Source organism: Molothrus aeneus, chromosome 1, assembly GCF_037042795.1.
Source record: "Molothrus aeneus isolate 106 chromosome 1, BPBGC_Maene_1.0, whole genome shotgun sequence".
NCBI lineage: Eukaryota > Metazoa > Chordata > Aves > Passeriformes > Icteridae > Molothrus > Molothrus aeneus.
In genome coordinates this window covers 121,690,196-121,706,198 of record NC_089646.1, presented here as the reverse complement: position 1 = coordinate 121,706,198, position 16,003 = coordinate 121,690,196, and the positions used below count along the sequence as shown (strand labels likewise).

At 35.8% G+C, this 16,003-nt stretch overlaps 1 protein-coding gene across 2 annotated transcripts in view; it reads right to left on the bottom strand.

The window, feature by feature from the left end:
• Positions 1-16,003, bottom strand: part of CRISPLD1 (cysteine rich secretory protein LCCL domain containing 1) — a 38,170-nt gene that overhangs the window by 12,901 nt on the left and 9,266 nt on the right. For both annotated transcript variants that reach the window (XM_066547239.1, XM_066547229.1), the window contains exons 3-10: positions 5,620-5,738; positions 5,352-5,484; positions 3,750-3,865; positions 2,752-2,852; positions 1,469-1,648; positions 1,313-1,373; positions 1,121-1,187; positions 394-524 (exon numbers count right to left, since the gene is read on the bottom strand). In XM_066547239.1, the coding sequence (XP_066403336.1) occupies positions 394-524; positions 1,121-1,187; positions 1,313-1,373; positions 1,469-1,648; positions 2,752-2,852; positions 3,750-3,865; positions 5,352-5,484; positions 5,620-5,738 (908 nt within the window). The remainder of the gene's footprint in view (positions 1-393; positions 525-1,120; positions 1,188-1,312; positions 1,374-1,468; positions 1,649-2,751; positions 2,853-3,749; positions 3,866-5,351; positions 5,485-5,619; positions 5,739-16,003) is intronic.

Sequence of the window (16,003 nt, the reverse complement as noted above, 5' to 3'; positions counted from 1 at the left end):
AGATTGCTCTGTCCATGTCCAAAACACATAAAATAATCTGTCAGTATGTGCTAGTTTTTGACAATAAATATGTATATATTACCAATTAATTACCTGAATACTCTCAACATTATTTAATTACAAACACTAACACACTGCCCAAGTCATTCTGTAAATTATTTAACCTTCTTTCACATTATAATTGTGCTAACTCTCTGTCCACCATTAAACACTGGCTAAAGTTTCAGAATGGATACAATATCTCTATATCCACATGCCTTTTTATAGCATTTTCATATTCTTTATGACAAACAGCATAGCAAAACATTATTTAAAATGTGATGTATTTCATTTGAAACAAAAATAAACAGAAAAAAACCTTTTCATACATTATAATTTTAAGAAAAAGCTTACCCAATTGACTGAACACCATTTCTGTAAGACTTGATAAAGTAATTTTTCCTCCCTTGCCTAGTCACATCAACCCAACCACCTTCATTGTCCAGGATGCCATAATGTATGGCAGCTTTACAAATACTGGATTGCTGAAAAACAGAGCAGGAAGAGCAGATCCACGTCAGACAAAAAGCAGGTTTTAATTACAATGTGTCATTAAAAACTTGGTAGAGAGTCTTTTATGTTTGACTTAGTCTGTGTAGGTGTTATTTCAAGCAAATAAACCATCATTTTGCCTAACTCAAACTATTCTCATTTACAGTACACCTGTTCACAGTACATGTCATTTTTTTGTGTAAAACAGTGTTTTCCTGTTCTACAGAATAAACTATATATTCTCTTCTAGTATTCAGGTTACACACAAGCAGGTCCATCTTACTGAAACAATTTATACAAGTATACCCACAAATTGCTGTACTCCTCCTTTATATGTAAATATGTGGACACAAAAATTCTACTTCTGTGTATGTACAAGTATGAAGTTCATTTGCACAGTACACACAGAATAGCAGATACAAATTTATGTTATCTGATGCTTTCTTAAACATTTGTTGTAAGCTTTTAGCTTTGGTGAATGCTGACATACTAAAAATCCATTCTTAATACAATTTTAACTAGTATGCCAACAGAAAAGACATTTCATCAAACACTCTACTGGTACAAAATCTAATTTAAAAGTATTTACCATTTCATAATGTACACTCCCAATAACTTTGGCTTTGCTATCCAAACAGCCAGCAGGACATTCATACCTAAGAGAATTAAATACAACTTGGTTTTAAATCCTGGGATTACAAAAAGGGGAAATATTCCAGCTCATGTACAAATATAGCCTTTCAGAAAAATCTCAAAATGACAACTGTAAAATTTACCATACCTATTGCAAGTGGTTCCTTTGCACTGATCTCTTAGCCTTACTTCACATGAAACAATCTGAGCTAAAACAAGGAACAAAAAGCAAATTCACTGTAATGAATTTGATACTAGAAAATTCAATTTTTTTGACCACTTGCAAATCAGGTAAATTCCTTACACATTTGCTGTGTGCTTATCACTTCATTTTTCTCACTGTCGTCTGTGCCTGTGGAGGCTGAAGGTTGATGTGTTCTTGGCCAGCTTTGCACAGTTGCATCCTGGGCTTTGGATCGCTGGCGTTCAATCTCATTGGTTTCCTCTTCTGGTTCATGGGGGGAATAAGGTCTTTCTGAATCCTCTGTTTCAGAAAACAGGCAAAAAAGAAAAAAAATCTCTCAGAAGAAAAATAAAATCAGTGTGGAATGTAAATCCCTTACCATGTTTTGGTAAAACAGCTTTGTTCTCATAAAATGGTGGACAAAAGGAAGAAAGCAAGGAAAAGTCTCCACTGCTTCATAAGATGGAGAACTCAAAATTAGTAGAACATCTCAAGTATGTTTGTGATTGATAGTGAGAAAATATATATACTTTTTTTTTCCCCAGCATGTGCAGCACAATTGAAGTATGAAACTGCTCTTAACACTCCTGTTTTCATATCTTCATGCCATCAGAAAACCAACTGGACAAGGACAATCTCTGTTACACATGGGCAAAATTTTACCAAGTTCATAGACAGCATGAAATTAAAGCTTATTTCATAGTAACATTCACCTGAAAACCAGGCTCTTCTATTCATACAAAGTGAAAATAATTCTGAAACACTCATAACTATATCTACATTTCTTACTTAGAACCACAAGAAAGCTATTTGGGCACACACATGCAGCTTTCATATGGTCCATATGAAATCTCAGAAGTTATTAACAAAATTGCTAAATGAGCTGTTCACAGAGTAGAACAAAAAGAAGTAGCAGCTTCTTTTTGCTGTCTTTCAGTGCTATAAACACTATTCAAAAAATTGTAAGTTAATAGTCATCCTAGCTGACATTTTCTTTAATTACTAATGTCTTCTAGCTTTGTTCTTGGTTTTTCACATGCACCACATGTCTATGTTACAGAGATATTTTTTCCCTATAAACAAATTACTGCATAGACTTCCAGTGTAATTATAGAAAGGCATATAAAGAGCGCACAATGAGTCTCCATCTTTGTGTACATAAACCCCTGAATCAGCACTTATCAGCAGGAGTTCAGTGCACTCCATTCCCTCTGGTGAAACTCAGCCTCATGTATCACAAGTACATATTCCCATCCAGCATATTAAAGTAGGGCCTAACTGGTCTTTGGGCACATATGCAATACATTTTATCCCACTATGTTAAAGCACAGTGAGGAAAGAAATCAAAAGGAAAGATACATTTCTATTCCTGTTTATAGTTGTAACAGTGAAATAGTACATACCTCTATAACAAAGGTTTTCTCTACAACCTCCTCCAAAACTAGGGGGACATGCAGAACAGGGGCGGCCAGGCTTATAAGGAGCATGACCCCACCAGTTACCCCTTTACAGGAAAAAATAGCAAAAAATGCCTTAAACAATGAGCACATTAACATGTTAATATTCAACAGCATCTAATATATCAAGAAATAAATAATGAAAATCAGCAGGCACATAGATGATAACATTCTTCTGATACTCCCAAGTTACAAGCAATAGGATGAGAGAAAATGGCCAAAAGTTGCACTAGGGGAGGTTTAGATTGGATATTAGGAAGCATTTTTCACTGAAGGGGTTGCCAAGCACTGGAACAGGCTGCCCAGGGAAGTGGTAGAGTCACCATCCCTGGAGGTATTTCAAAGGAGTGTAGATGTGGCATTCAATGACAGGGTTTAGTGGCGGACTTGCCAGCATTAGGTTACTGGCTGGAGTCAACGGTCTTAATGGTCTTTCACAATCCAAATGATTCTATGATTCTACACCATATACACGGGATCTAGTTGAAAAGTCCATGAAGAAAAAAAAATTAAGAACTGACATAAATCACTGTAGGATCTTTTCAGACTGGCATAGCACCATAAGACTAAATTTCTCCACTTCATGAGAATGGGCTTCACTCTCTCCGAGATGGAATATCCTACAAAATTTGATCTTAACCATGGGCTTTTTTTTACACATTCCTTTAAGTCACAGTGGGGAGATACGTTTATTTTTCAGAAAAATATCACACTATAATAAATGTCTCTGATGCTGTATATATACTAAAACACAGGCCAGAAAACTGAAGCACCAGAAAACTCACAAGAGTGTTTGTGCAGCCAAAGGCTGTTTGGGAACAATGCTCTATATTGTAACGGTACAAAAGCCAGAAAATCCAGACTGATTTCCTTGCATATTATTTCCTGGACTATTATAAAGTATCTTGCCCCTTCAAGATATTTTTGGGTGTCAATCTACTTACTTAGGAGAATAATTGCATACAAGATAAACTGCTTTTGGCCAAATCTGCCCCCAGATGTTCATGTTATGACACAAATTAATTGCACAACCGATTCTGCTACTTGTAGCCCAAACAACCTATGGGAAAGAAAAGAGGAAAACCAAAGATGATCAACTTAAAATCAAAACTATCTCCAATATACAAAACTCAAATTACCAAAGTGATGTATTCCCCTCTGTTATAAATGGCTTGAAGTGGCCTAATTACAGGTGTCAAAGGCCATTCAGTTATATCCTTATCAGAGAGAAAATTTTACCTTGCTGGTAAAGATATGCCTCTAATTTTATACAAATGCTCTAAGCATATATTTGAAAGTGTAGCAAAACATTTGCAAAACATGATCTGAAGATCTGATTCTTGGAATCACAATTAATTGATAATTGTGAGCTGGAAGTTATGGTCCTGTGTGCTGGAGTTCCCAGTACAACCTAAAGACCCAGAGGGGTTTGGATAGGTTGGACTGACACAACAGATATTTTTCAGCAGTAAAAGGAGGTAAGAAAGGATAAAAACAATAACAAAAATACTCATACACTGAATAGACCCAAGTAATGGGTTTTAAACAAATATGCTTCTATGCCATTGCAACCTAAGGTGGCTGTGCCCCTCTATTCATCTTTCATTGTAGATCTCAAAAATAATAATCAAAATTACAAAGTCTGGAATTTTCAAATAAATAAAATATGACAGGTGTTGAAAATCTATTTATTCAAGGTAAGCCAAATCTGTAGATCCAGCAGGATTTAAGAATTGAAAGAGAGAACTATTGTGAAGAACTAATACCACAGAAAAGCTGTATTTATGTATTGATCTTGCATGTAATAGTAAATGTAATTACAGGTTATAGATACGGTAAATAGGAATATAAAGGTGATTTTATTTTAAAATTAGATACAATTGTAAATTATGCTAGTAAACAGAAAATAAGTGCTTAAAAATTAATAATTTTTAAGTTTTCCAATTTATATATTAAGTTTTCAAGATATATCAAAAATTAAATGTGGAGCATAATATGATCTGAAGATCATGTATTTCCTGCTCATTGAAAGCATGACTGGTACCCCTCAACAAAAATTCAGGCTAGATACACAGATTTCAGAAAAAGGAAGTAAATTATCACTAATTTTAAAATCTTCCTGAAGTTAAAACAAAAAGTTAAAACTTTACGACTACTGTTTGATCTGAGGAATTCACCTAAGAAAACTTTTTTTTTTTAATGATCTGTTTCTTCAACATATTATAGGAAGGGCTATCCAAATTATGCAAAATGCACTGAGCCGTAATACTCAGTTTAACACAGGGGATTGTGTTAAACTGAGTATTACTGCTAAGTTTTCCTCAATCCTGCTGATATTTATGAGGATGAAATCTAAAGATTTGTATGACAATCTTACTTTGTCATTGATACCCAGGGCTCATAACTTGGAGTCTAAACAAACCCTTCTTGGGCATTTGTGCTGTGGAATGTACTGCAGGCTTAGTGTGCTCTGTCACACAGCAACCCAGCTGGAAGTCTCTGCCACTCTTTTCCATAGGTGATTAAAATCAAGCACTCCTACATACCTGTGTGTAATGTGTACAAACAGGACCAGAGCATCTATATGGACAATATGGATTGCATTCATGAGGATGGGGATATGTGAAATCTCTCACTTCATCATACCATGCTTGGACATGAAATGTTGGAGGTCTGTACCTAGGAAAGCCAGTAGCAGTGTATTAGATCATTCAGAAGTTGTAGCTTCTGCCATTTTTTTTCTTTTATTAACAAGCAAATTTTGTTAGATTTTTAAGAATCTCATATATTGCACAAAATAGTATCTTAAACTACCTTCCCCAGTGTGCCCCCAGATTTTGTCCAATTGATGGAAGAAGGCTTGCTGGTCCATGCTCCCACAGACAGGTTTCAGCCCATGACTCTGCAGATCTCTCCAGTTCTGTGTCCCATGTCTGAAATATAAAGGAAAACAAAGGGAAATTTTCTTAAAAATATTTGGTGTGTATCTTATTCTTTAAAAAAAAAAAGAAAAATTGTTATTTTTTTTTAATTTTTGAAGTTTCTTTTACTGAGGCAGAAGACTGAAAAGTAAGAATTGAAAAATGTACGCTGCATTTGCATTTCACAAGAAAGAAAAATGCTTTCACTAAGAGAAAAAAAAGTTTTAAGCCCTTCTCAGCATTCACTTTAGAAACCACGTGCAGCCATGCTGCAGTGAATAAAGCACAAATATGAAACTGAAAGGCTTAGCTCAACTTTCCAAGCTAAATTACATGCATTTTTTGTCCTGTGAGATTGTTTTTCAGTAATGGGCATTTTTCTTAAATGAATGGGTATTATCCAACCTGCTTTCAAACAAGACTTTATTTCCTCTAAACTAATAGTTTATGTGAAATGAATGAGATTTCCTCTTCCTTTTCTATAACCACCTTTTGTTGAAATAATACACAATTCCAATGCAAATTATGAAAACTAGAGTAAGGCTGTTATCCATTGATTTTATGGATAGGTTAGCAAAAAAAGGGACATTCATGATAGTAAAGAGGCATGCTTAGAAGAAGTAAAAAAAAGATTATGAATTGTTGTTAATCCTTAATTTTTATTCTTTAAGGGAGATGGAAGAATAAGCGTGTAGCTGAAAGGCAAATCCAAGTTTCTTTCTTTCAAAAGCATACTATGACATACTTTCCTTGAAAAAAGTCATACCATATTGTGAATATAGTGCAGAATAGTTTTTACTGCACTAAGCTGGGGTTTGCTCAAAGTGGTCCATCGCTCTAGTGCAAAGTATCCATAATTTTGCTTGACTTTTGGGATTTCCTGATAGCTGCAGAAATAGTTTTCAGATACCTGACTAATACCAACATTCAGTTTAGGAAACTAGAATGCCTCCAGGAAAGAAAAACATGTTGATAGAACCTGAAGTATTTCATCATATGTTCAGACTAAATTTCATTAAGTGAGACTATGCTATCAAAATAACATTAATTCAGTATTTCCAGATCCAAATTCCCATGCAGACACTGGAGATTGTATCTACTAATTTTTGGCATAGATAAAAGGCAGAAAACTCATTAACACAGCCAAAGATTGCACAAATATAACAGACAAATTCCGCATGCTAAAATTTATTTTTCTATGGATTTTGATATGCAGTTTTCGAATTATTAATCAGATAACTCATCAAAAACAAGTATGTCCTTGGTTATGTAAGACCATTATTATGTAAAGACTTTATTCACTCAATTTAATCCTAGAATATCTGTTCTTGCTTCTCTTCTTCAGAAATCTGTAATGTATTGGATTGGATTTTGTGTGGTATTATTAATATTATCAGCAAGTAAACAATTTGCAGGGTATATTTTGACTCCCAAAATGCAACATTTATTTTGACAGAAATACTCAAATAGTATAGTAATGACAGAATAAATCTTTTAACCTACCTATGGATACAAAGACCACTGACTTTAGAAAACTGTATGAATTTTCCACTCACTCTCCTAGGCCATTATTTCTGTGTCATAAACCACAACATTTAATCTCCAGAAATAAATATTCTAATCTTAAATCATGAAGTGACAGTTTGTATAATTTTTTTCCCCTTCCCTTTAGTTGTCACACCACCACAAAATGTTGTTCTCCCCATTGTACCCATTGTAAAAACACATGATGATTAACACACTTGCTCCACATAAATACTTTGTTCTTATAGGCTGTAGTAGAGTTGCTTCATCTTCTACCACAAAATCACAAGACCATAATATTTTAAAATAAAAGCCACTACAATTTGTCTTTGTTGCATATATTGTATTGTCACCTCAAAATCTTATAATATGTAGATTTAGTTCTTAGGATGAACGAGTCATAAAGTTAATATATTTCCCAAATAATTGCTTTTAAGAATGGTTTTGCCAACGGAACTCTGAAATACAAATTTAGAATAAATTAGACTTACGATAGAACAAAAATTTCAGCACTTGCTCAGTTTTAGACCTTCCTACCTCCAAGGCTAGCTACAATTTCTTATAGCTCTTACCACCTCCAGAAAGACAGAAGATATTCTCTTGTAAAGCATCCCCCCACATTTTCCACTTTTAAAACATCAGTCACGGTTAAAGGAATTGTACTATTGCTCTATTTTTCTCACCACACAAATTTAAAAATATTTTATGCAGCTATTTTAACTGAAATAATTATACTTTTTTTTAAGTTTAGAGCTAGGCAATCAATAGTAGTTGCCTGAATCAGCTCTTCAAACCTGTGAAGTAATTACCTTTAACAAAATTTTCTTTAAAGAGTGATGAAAGCTATGCATGACAGAGCCATCCAGAACTCTGAAAGTACAGCTTTTCGATGAAAAACTGAAATTCATCGTTAATCCTCCTGACAGATGAACATCCACACTCCAAGTACTGTTGAAATTGGATATGGTCTTGAAAAAAAATTCCATCTTCTTTAACCATTTCTCTGCCTTCATCCACAGTATAAGATATTGTCTTTACTCCCTTTACCTTACCTAGCCAGAGATAAGCACACTTCCCACTTTCTAGGCCTCATCATAATGCACTTTACTTGAAGCAGCTTCATTTATGAGTACCAAGATATAACTTAGTTTCCTTCTCATTTAATCACTTAAGTATATTTTGAGATGTGATGGAGTAAATATCATTAGTGTTACATATTCAGATATAAAAAAAATCAGTCAAGTGTAAATTCCACTACAGGGGGAAAGAACTCGTTAAGTGCAATGTTCATTGTTCTATGGGCTCATTTTCTCATCAAAGCTTCCACTTCCTGAAATGGAATAGAAGTTAAAATAGAAGTTTCAATAGAAGTTAAAGTTAAAAAAAAAAAAAAAACCAAAAACCCACCTGTCTACTAAGGAATATAAATTTTATAAAACATTCTGGAAGAATGTCCAAATATCTCTGTTCCAAAGAGTTTCCTAGAGATTAGTCACTTTCTTGATTACCAGAGACTTCAAAGAAAAAACATTAATAAAGCATTGTTAATCTCCTACACCCAGTAGACAAAAAAGAGATACAAGTGCTAGAAGTCATAATTACTTGTGCCTCCAAAACCTACCATGACAGAAACCATAAAACACAAATCCAAACCAATGTGGAAATGAAAAGGTTTTCCAATCTCTAGGATCACTATAATGATCTTTAATAAAAAGAGGGAAAGATATTCAAGGACCGTTTTCTCCAGACTCAAGGATGAGGCATACTGATGAGCAAGAAATCAGGCAAAGAGAGCAAGAGCCCTGTGTGGGTGAATAAAGAGCTCCTGTCATTACTCAACCATAGCCAGGAAATACACAGGAGATGGAAGCAGGGTCAGGCCAGGGTTGTCAGAGTAAATAAAAATGAAAGAAGGAAGGCCAAGGCCCTTCAAGAATCTGGTCAAGGACAAGGACAGAACAAAGGACTTGTCAAATACATCAGTAACAAAGGAAAACTAAGCATACTGTGGGCCTGTTACTAAATGGAGGGGGGCCGTGGTAGCAGGACACAGAAAAGGCAGTTACTGAACACCTTCTTTGCATTGGGTCTCACTGACAAGACCAGCGCTCAGGGATCTCTGATCTAGGAGACCAGAGTAATGGAATGATAGCAGGAAGACTTTCCCTCTGTCAAGTAGGATTGGGTCAGAGAACATCTACCCAAACTTGACATCACCAAGTTTATGGGCCCTAACAGGATGCATCCAAAAGTGCTGAGAGACCTGGCAGACACAATAGTGAGGCTGCTCACAATCATGTCTGAAAGCTTGTGGAGATCAGAGTGGTGCCTGAGGACTGAAAAAATGCAAATGTCACCCCAGTCTTCAAAAAAGCACAAGAATGAGGACCCCGGAAATTGCCACAGAGGCAGCCCCACCTCAATCTCTTGAAAGGAATGGAGAGCCCCATTTTGGTGGCCATCTCTACCAATGTGAAGGACAAGGTGATCAGGAGTAGTAAGCACAGATTCACAAAAGTTTAATCATGCTTGACCAACTCGATTTCCCTCTACCTGGCTGAATGAGGGGAGAGCAGTGGATATCATCTACCATGACTTCAGCAAGGCTCTTTACACTGTCTCACACAACATCTTCATGGTCAAACTCAGGAACTGCGGACTTGAGTGAACAGTGAGGCGAGTTGAGACCTGGCTGAGCAGCAGATCTCAGGGTTGTAATCAATGCCACAGGGTCTATTTGGAGGCCTGTCTCTAGTGATGTACCCCAGGGTTTAATAATGGACCAAATATTGTTTAACTTTTTTATGAATTACTTGGATGAAGGGGCAGATGTCTCCTCAGGAGTTTCATTGATGACACAAAGCTGGGAGCAGCAAGCAAAAGCCCAGAGAGCTGTGCAGCCCTTCAGAAGGATCCTGATAGAGTGAAGAGACAAGCAGAAAAGAACCATCTGAAATTCTGCAAGGCAAATGCAGGGTCCTGCACCTGGGGAGGAAAAACCCCAGGTATGAGGGTGCAAAGAGATCGGAGCCAGGCTCTTCTTGGTAGTGCCAGGGAATAGGACAAGAGGCAATGGGCAGAAACTGATGCATAGGAAGCTCCCCCAACCTGAGAAAGAACTTTACTGTATGGGTGACTGAGCACTGGAACAGGTTGACCAGAGATGTTGCTCAGTCCCCCTCACCAGAGATATTCAAGAATCATCTGGATGCTGTCCTTTGCCATGTGATCTAGAATAACCCTGCTTGAGTAGGGAGGTTGGACCGGGTGACCCACAGTGGTCCCTTCCAACCTTACCAATTCTGTGATTCTATAAATGGTATCCTAATCCCTGATGCAACCACTTGGCAAACTGTCTTTAATTTATATCTGACTGCTCCAGTAATGCAAAAATTATACCCTGGTGCTAGTAACATGAATTCGTATGAAATTTCTGAAACAAATTAAAAACTTGTACAAGAAATCTGTAAGACTGCAATGCCACATCACAGCTTACAGGTATTTTTGAAGGCCAATTCTACAGTTACATGTAGGTGGAATTTGAAGAATTCTGAAGATTTTCCACTGAATTATCAACATGTTTCAGACATGGGATCAAGAACAGAAAGGAGCCAACCACTTTACATTTTTGATACTACCTTGAATTTTGTTCTTCTCTTTCAGTAATTAAAATAAGAGATCCAAATTTCTTTCCTCAACTAATTATTCTAATTGAAGTTATATGAAGAAAAGCTGTGCATCTTAATTAATTCTAAGGATAAAAGACTGTTTATTTTAAAGTATTTTCATACTAATCCTGTCAGATTAGTTCCAAATATAATGCATTTCATGCACAAAGTAGGCTAAATGAAACAAACAGGTAAAACAATCTCCCCAAGTATTTAAAATATACCTCTTTAATGGAATACAAATTTTATTCTTGTGCTTTTAATAGCATTCCCTTATTTCACTTACATGATGGCAAGCTTTGAGTTTCAAACAATGAAAGCATCTCCATATACAAACAAAGATAAACACCTAAGTTTTATTGTTCATTCAGATCAAATAACACAATTAATGAGTTCAAATACAAAACTAATTAGTGATCTTTAAAATGCCAAGGTGTTTGGGATTTTAAAAGAAGCCAGAATAAAAATGGAAGAATATGAAGAGTCACCGCAATCTATTTATTTTACATCCTACCAGAAGTAAGCATTTCTCAAATTTTAACCACAATGTCATTAGTGATATTAAAATCTGGCTACTGAAATAAATATAGAGCTGACCTGAATTAAGCTTTAAGCTTAATTCAAGAAGTTCTTCCACAATACTCAGAAACAGTCAGTATTTTACAGATTTAAACTAAGGACATTTTAAAACAACTTAACTCTTTGAAAGAAATTGTAAAGTTGAAAAGAAATCTCTGCATAGCTATAGACAAGACATCCTTTGTTTGCCAAAGGATGAATTAAGTCTTCAAATGCTGTTAATTAAAAATATAGGAAATTTCTTTCCATAAAAAGGGAGACTATAATTTTTTGAAAAACAGGTGTGCACAGCACCTTATTTCTCATCCAGCAGTTCCCTCATCCATGCTCTGATGTCACCAGGTTTCAATGACTGCTCTATGAGAATTCCTTGGTAAATGCAGGGTACTGAAGGGAGCACAAGAAGATGGAAGTTCATCAAGGTAACTGATTCCCAGCACTTTGACTGGGAATCATTTGATACTACATGCAAGGTAATTCAACTTGTTTATCAAGAAAAAATATTGCTCACTTTGTCAGAAAACTACCACGAGATTTATCTTTTGGACAAGGTACCATCATCAGGGTTGGCTTTCTACATTGAGATAGGCACACACTGAAAATTTCACAAATTTCTTGGCAGTATGAACCTCCTTGAAACTATTCCTTTTGTTTTGCATAACACTGCTAGAGTGCACTTTGAAGTTGTTCATGGGTATTCATTCCACACAGAGAGACAAAGCAGAAAAAAACAAACCCTGAAATGCAATTAGCATGAATGTCAGGTTCTCAGCATCAATTCTTTTGCTCTACAAATCTGCTTGAATGGCACCACAACAGTTGTCAACACAGGCATTTCTTTCATCAGTATCCTGTTAAAACTAGTTCACCATCAAAGAAACACAGATATGGCACTATCAGTGTTTCACAAATGTTCTCAAACACTACTCTGTCTGAAGCCAAAACCCAGCTGGGCAGGTTAAACTAAATTGTAGCAGCAGTTACTGCCTCCAGCTGCTGAGTCTTTTTCCACCCCAGAAGATTGCACCACATTTTGCAGCAGGGATGTTGCAGAAAATATGGATCTTATGACTGCTTCTGGTTTGCACCATATCACATTTACATAAACCACAACTAAAGCCAGTTTAGCTTTACATACTGGACTACAAATTTTGGAATTTAACCTGTGTCAACACAGGATTTAGGTACAGTGTGGACTGAAACCAATGTCCTGCTTATTGGAGGAGCTGCTGTTTCAGTGAGACTACCACATCTTAAATTAAAATTCATCAACAGCCAAACAAATTACATGAGGTGGGATTAATGTACCCTGAATTTAAACAGCCTCAAAGCAGATACCTACATCTGAGCTAATTATCTAAATAACTTTTGCAGTTACATAGACAAATAAGCATCTACAGAAGGAGATAATTTTAACCACCCACTTTTAACTGCGATAAACTGTGTGTTGGAGGTTCTCATTTTTCTCTACTTATTAAAGGGGACTGGCCCAAATGCAGACATCTACACCACAGACATCAAAAGCATTGTGAGATGAATCCCACCATTTGTGTTGCATGAGTGTTAAATCAAAAATGTACATTCTCATCCAAGGCGCACCAGCAGGAGTCCACCTATTACACCAAAAAGTATTGCAACAGAACTGCAAAGGCCAGTAGCTCAAAAAACATTTTCCAGCAAAAATAATTTTTAAAAAACCCTCAACAGAGGTAACATTTTAATTGGATATATTTTCACATGTTGGAAGGCAGAAAAAATCATATGGACTGGGACTATACAGAAATTAAAGAAGAGCTAAACTTCAAGCTCAGTAAAGATGGAAAAGTAAGTACAGTGGGCACCACTGAAAGTAAACATTTACCATGGCATAGTATAAATACCTCATTGCTGTATACATTCTAAATATAGGGAAAGAGTGGTAAAGTAAATACCACGGTACAGTATGGGTATTTATTTACTTTTTAAAGGAATCCACTGTATTAAGACTAATGACACTGAGAAGGAAAAAAAAAAGTAAAGATGAAACATAGAATGAGAAATGCCATGAGCAAATATGCCAGAAATACAGTTGAAAACTAGAAATGACCTGCATGGCACCAACAGAGAAAAACAGAAAGGTACACTTAAAAATTACTTCAAGAGACTGATCCTGACTGTAGTCTATCTAGCCTTTTCCACTGAGCCAAATATATGTGTATTATCCACATTTTTATAATTTAAAATAGTAACAGTACTTTCAGAATAATATTGACTTTTTTTTCCCTCTGGATTTTTATGACTGTAAGAGTAAAGAGGATCTCCTTGGTATGCAACCTAAACCTCCTGCCCTGCAATGCTAGCTGATGATTTATTGTCACATAAAAAGAAATCTCTCTCTTTCCTGTAACTACATTTATTTATTTATTTATTTCCCTGATTAACCAAATTCAGCTGCTTCATTCCTTCAATCATCTCATAAATCACATATTCTGTCTTCATAATCAATCTTATTAATCTTTTTTATTGTCTCTAGAATGGGTAGACCAGAAATGGACATTTCCATTTCAGACAAATTCCCATCAGTTTCACACACGGATAACTCCCTTTACAGATTGGTGCCACATATTATTTTTTAAGTCAGTGCAACTCCTGCATCTCTATGTTGCAGTTTTACCTCTACATTTTATCCCTTGTACTTCAACAGTTTGATTTCTTCCTCATTCCATACCTTGCAGTTAAGTTTCAGCATGTTAATCCCCAGCCATTACTTCTACTTCTCAAGTTCTAATTTTAATCATGCTCTTTAAAACAATCCCATCCTGTGCCCAGAATATATATATATATATATATATGTGTGTGTGTGTGTGTATAAGTATATGTACACACACACTGCAGTTTTCAGGTGTACTCCTTGCTCACACAAGTCATAAGTGTTCAACCAAAACAGAAGAGGCTCCAACACCTTCAATCTTCTGCCTGTTTCAAAGGAGATTCTGACAATTTTCTCTCACAAAAACATCAGGGTAGAGAGTATCAAGAACTTTCCAGAGTCAAAATATGGCACCTACTACTTCCCTAACTACTGGGTGATTAAAAGAGTAAAAATGGATTGGTTTGACATTATCTCTTTTTGATGAACAGGCATTGGCAGTTTTCATCAGCTTGTCTTTGAGTCATGCTTCAGTGAGACAATTTCATCAGTACAAAAATACTGAAGGAAGTCCATGAAAACTAATCATAATTAATTAGCACATCTGAAAAGCAAATAATTTTCACTCAACTGAGATGCTTACCTCCAGTCATTTGAGTCAGAAAAAAAATGTGGTCTCCCCACAGCCTGAGGTCCTTTATGCAGCAGTGACCACAAAAACTCAGGCAAAAACACCAGGCAAAATTTCTTTGAAAATAAAAACCCAACACTACTAACTAGTACTGATATATTCTTTTAAGTACAAAGAAAGAATAGCTAAAATTGCCAAACTTTCCTCTACCAAGAAAGTTAAGACAGGCATTTTCTGCTGGAAAACTACTACCTGGCTAGAAGCGAAATGTAAGGAACTTACATGGTACCATGTGGCAGCCTGGAGTTTATAGAGCTTTAAACTGGGCAGAGATCCCTGAATAGACCTTGAGGTTTCAGCTACTCTCTTGGAAAAGAGTAAAAAGCAGGAAAACTGTGGCTTTTGCCTGGAAACAGGAAAGTGGTATATGGCCAAAAATATTGTTCCCAAACACTGAAAAAATTGCACCAATATTTAGAAGTATCTCCTTATTACAGTTTCATGTGTTTGAGCTCCTTGTGTTGAAGAAGTAAAACCAGGAATAGGAACCAGCAGACATGACTAATCACGTTTAATTCTCTGTGTACTCTAAGCATGTTAAAAACACCATGCTGGAATATTCAGCTTTCCAAGGTGTTCTGAAACAGTGCATTTTCTTTGCTGCTTTTTAAAAGGAGGGCATTGAGACTGTCGATGAGGACATGACTAAAAATCATTCACTTCTATATTCTAACAGGAATAGAAGAGAAGCAACAGCATGAAAGCTGATGTTAATTTCTCTAGTTTGTCCATTGTCAAATTATGAATTGCACACATTCATTACAAATAGTATTCATGAATATGTATAGCTAATCACAAACTGACCAGAGCACAGGTCCTTACCTCAAATCCTAGTAGTGATTACCAGGTTAAACTCACTGTGACTGATTGCTTTCATACAGCAGTTTTAGACATGTTACAGAATTTCCTGGACTTTGAACAGGAATTAGCTGTGGTATCTCAAATATGTGTCAAACTAAATGCTTTTAAAAGATGACCACTGTGTTTTGACATAAGTGAATTGAACTTACTGCCAGAAAGCATTCATTGATCATTTGTGACCTGGCATTACTCTCAGAAATATTTTCAAATAAAATCTCAAAAAAACATTGGAAAATGTATTAAAGGAATCCCTGACCACTTGAAGATCCAACAGGGAATTCAGGACAAATCTACTGTGATATGTATCAGGCAGCCAAATTTGGGA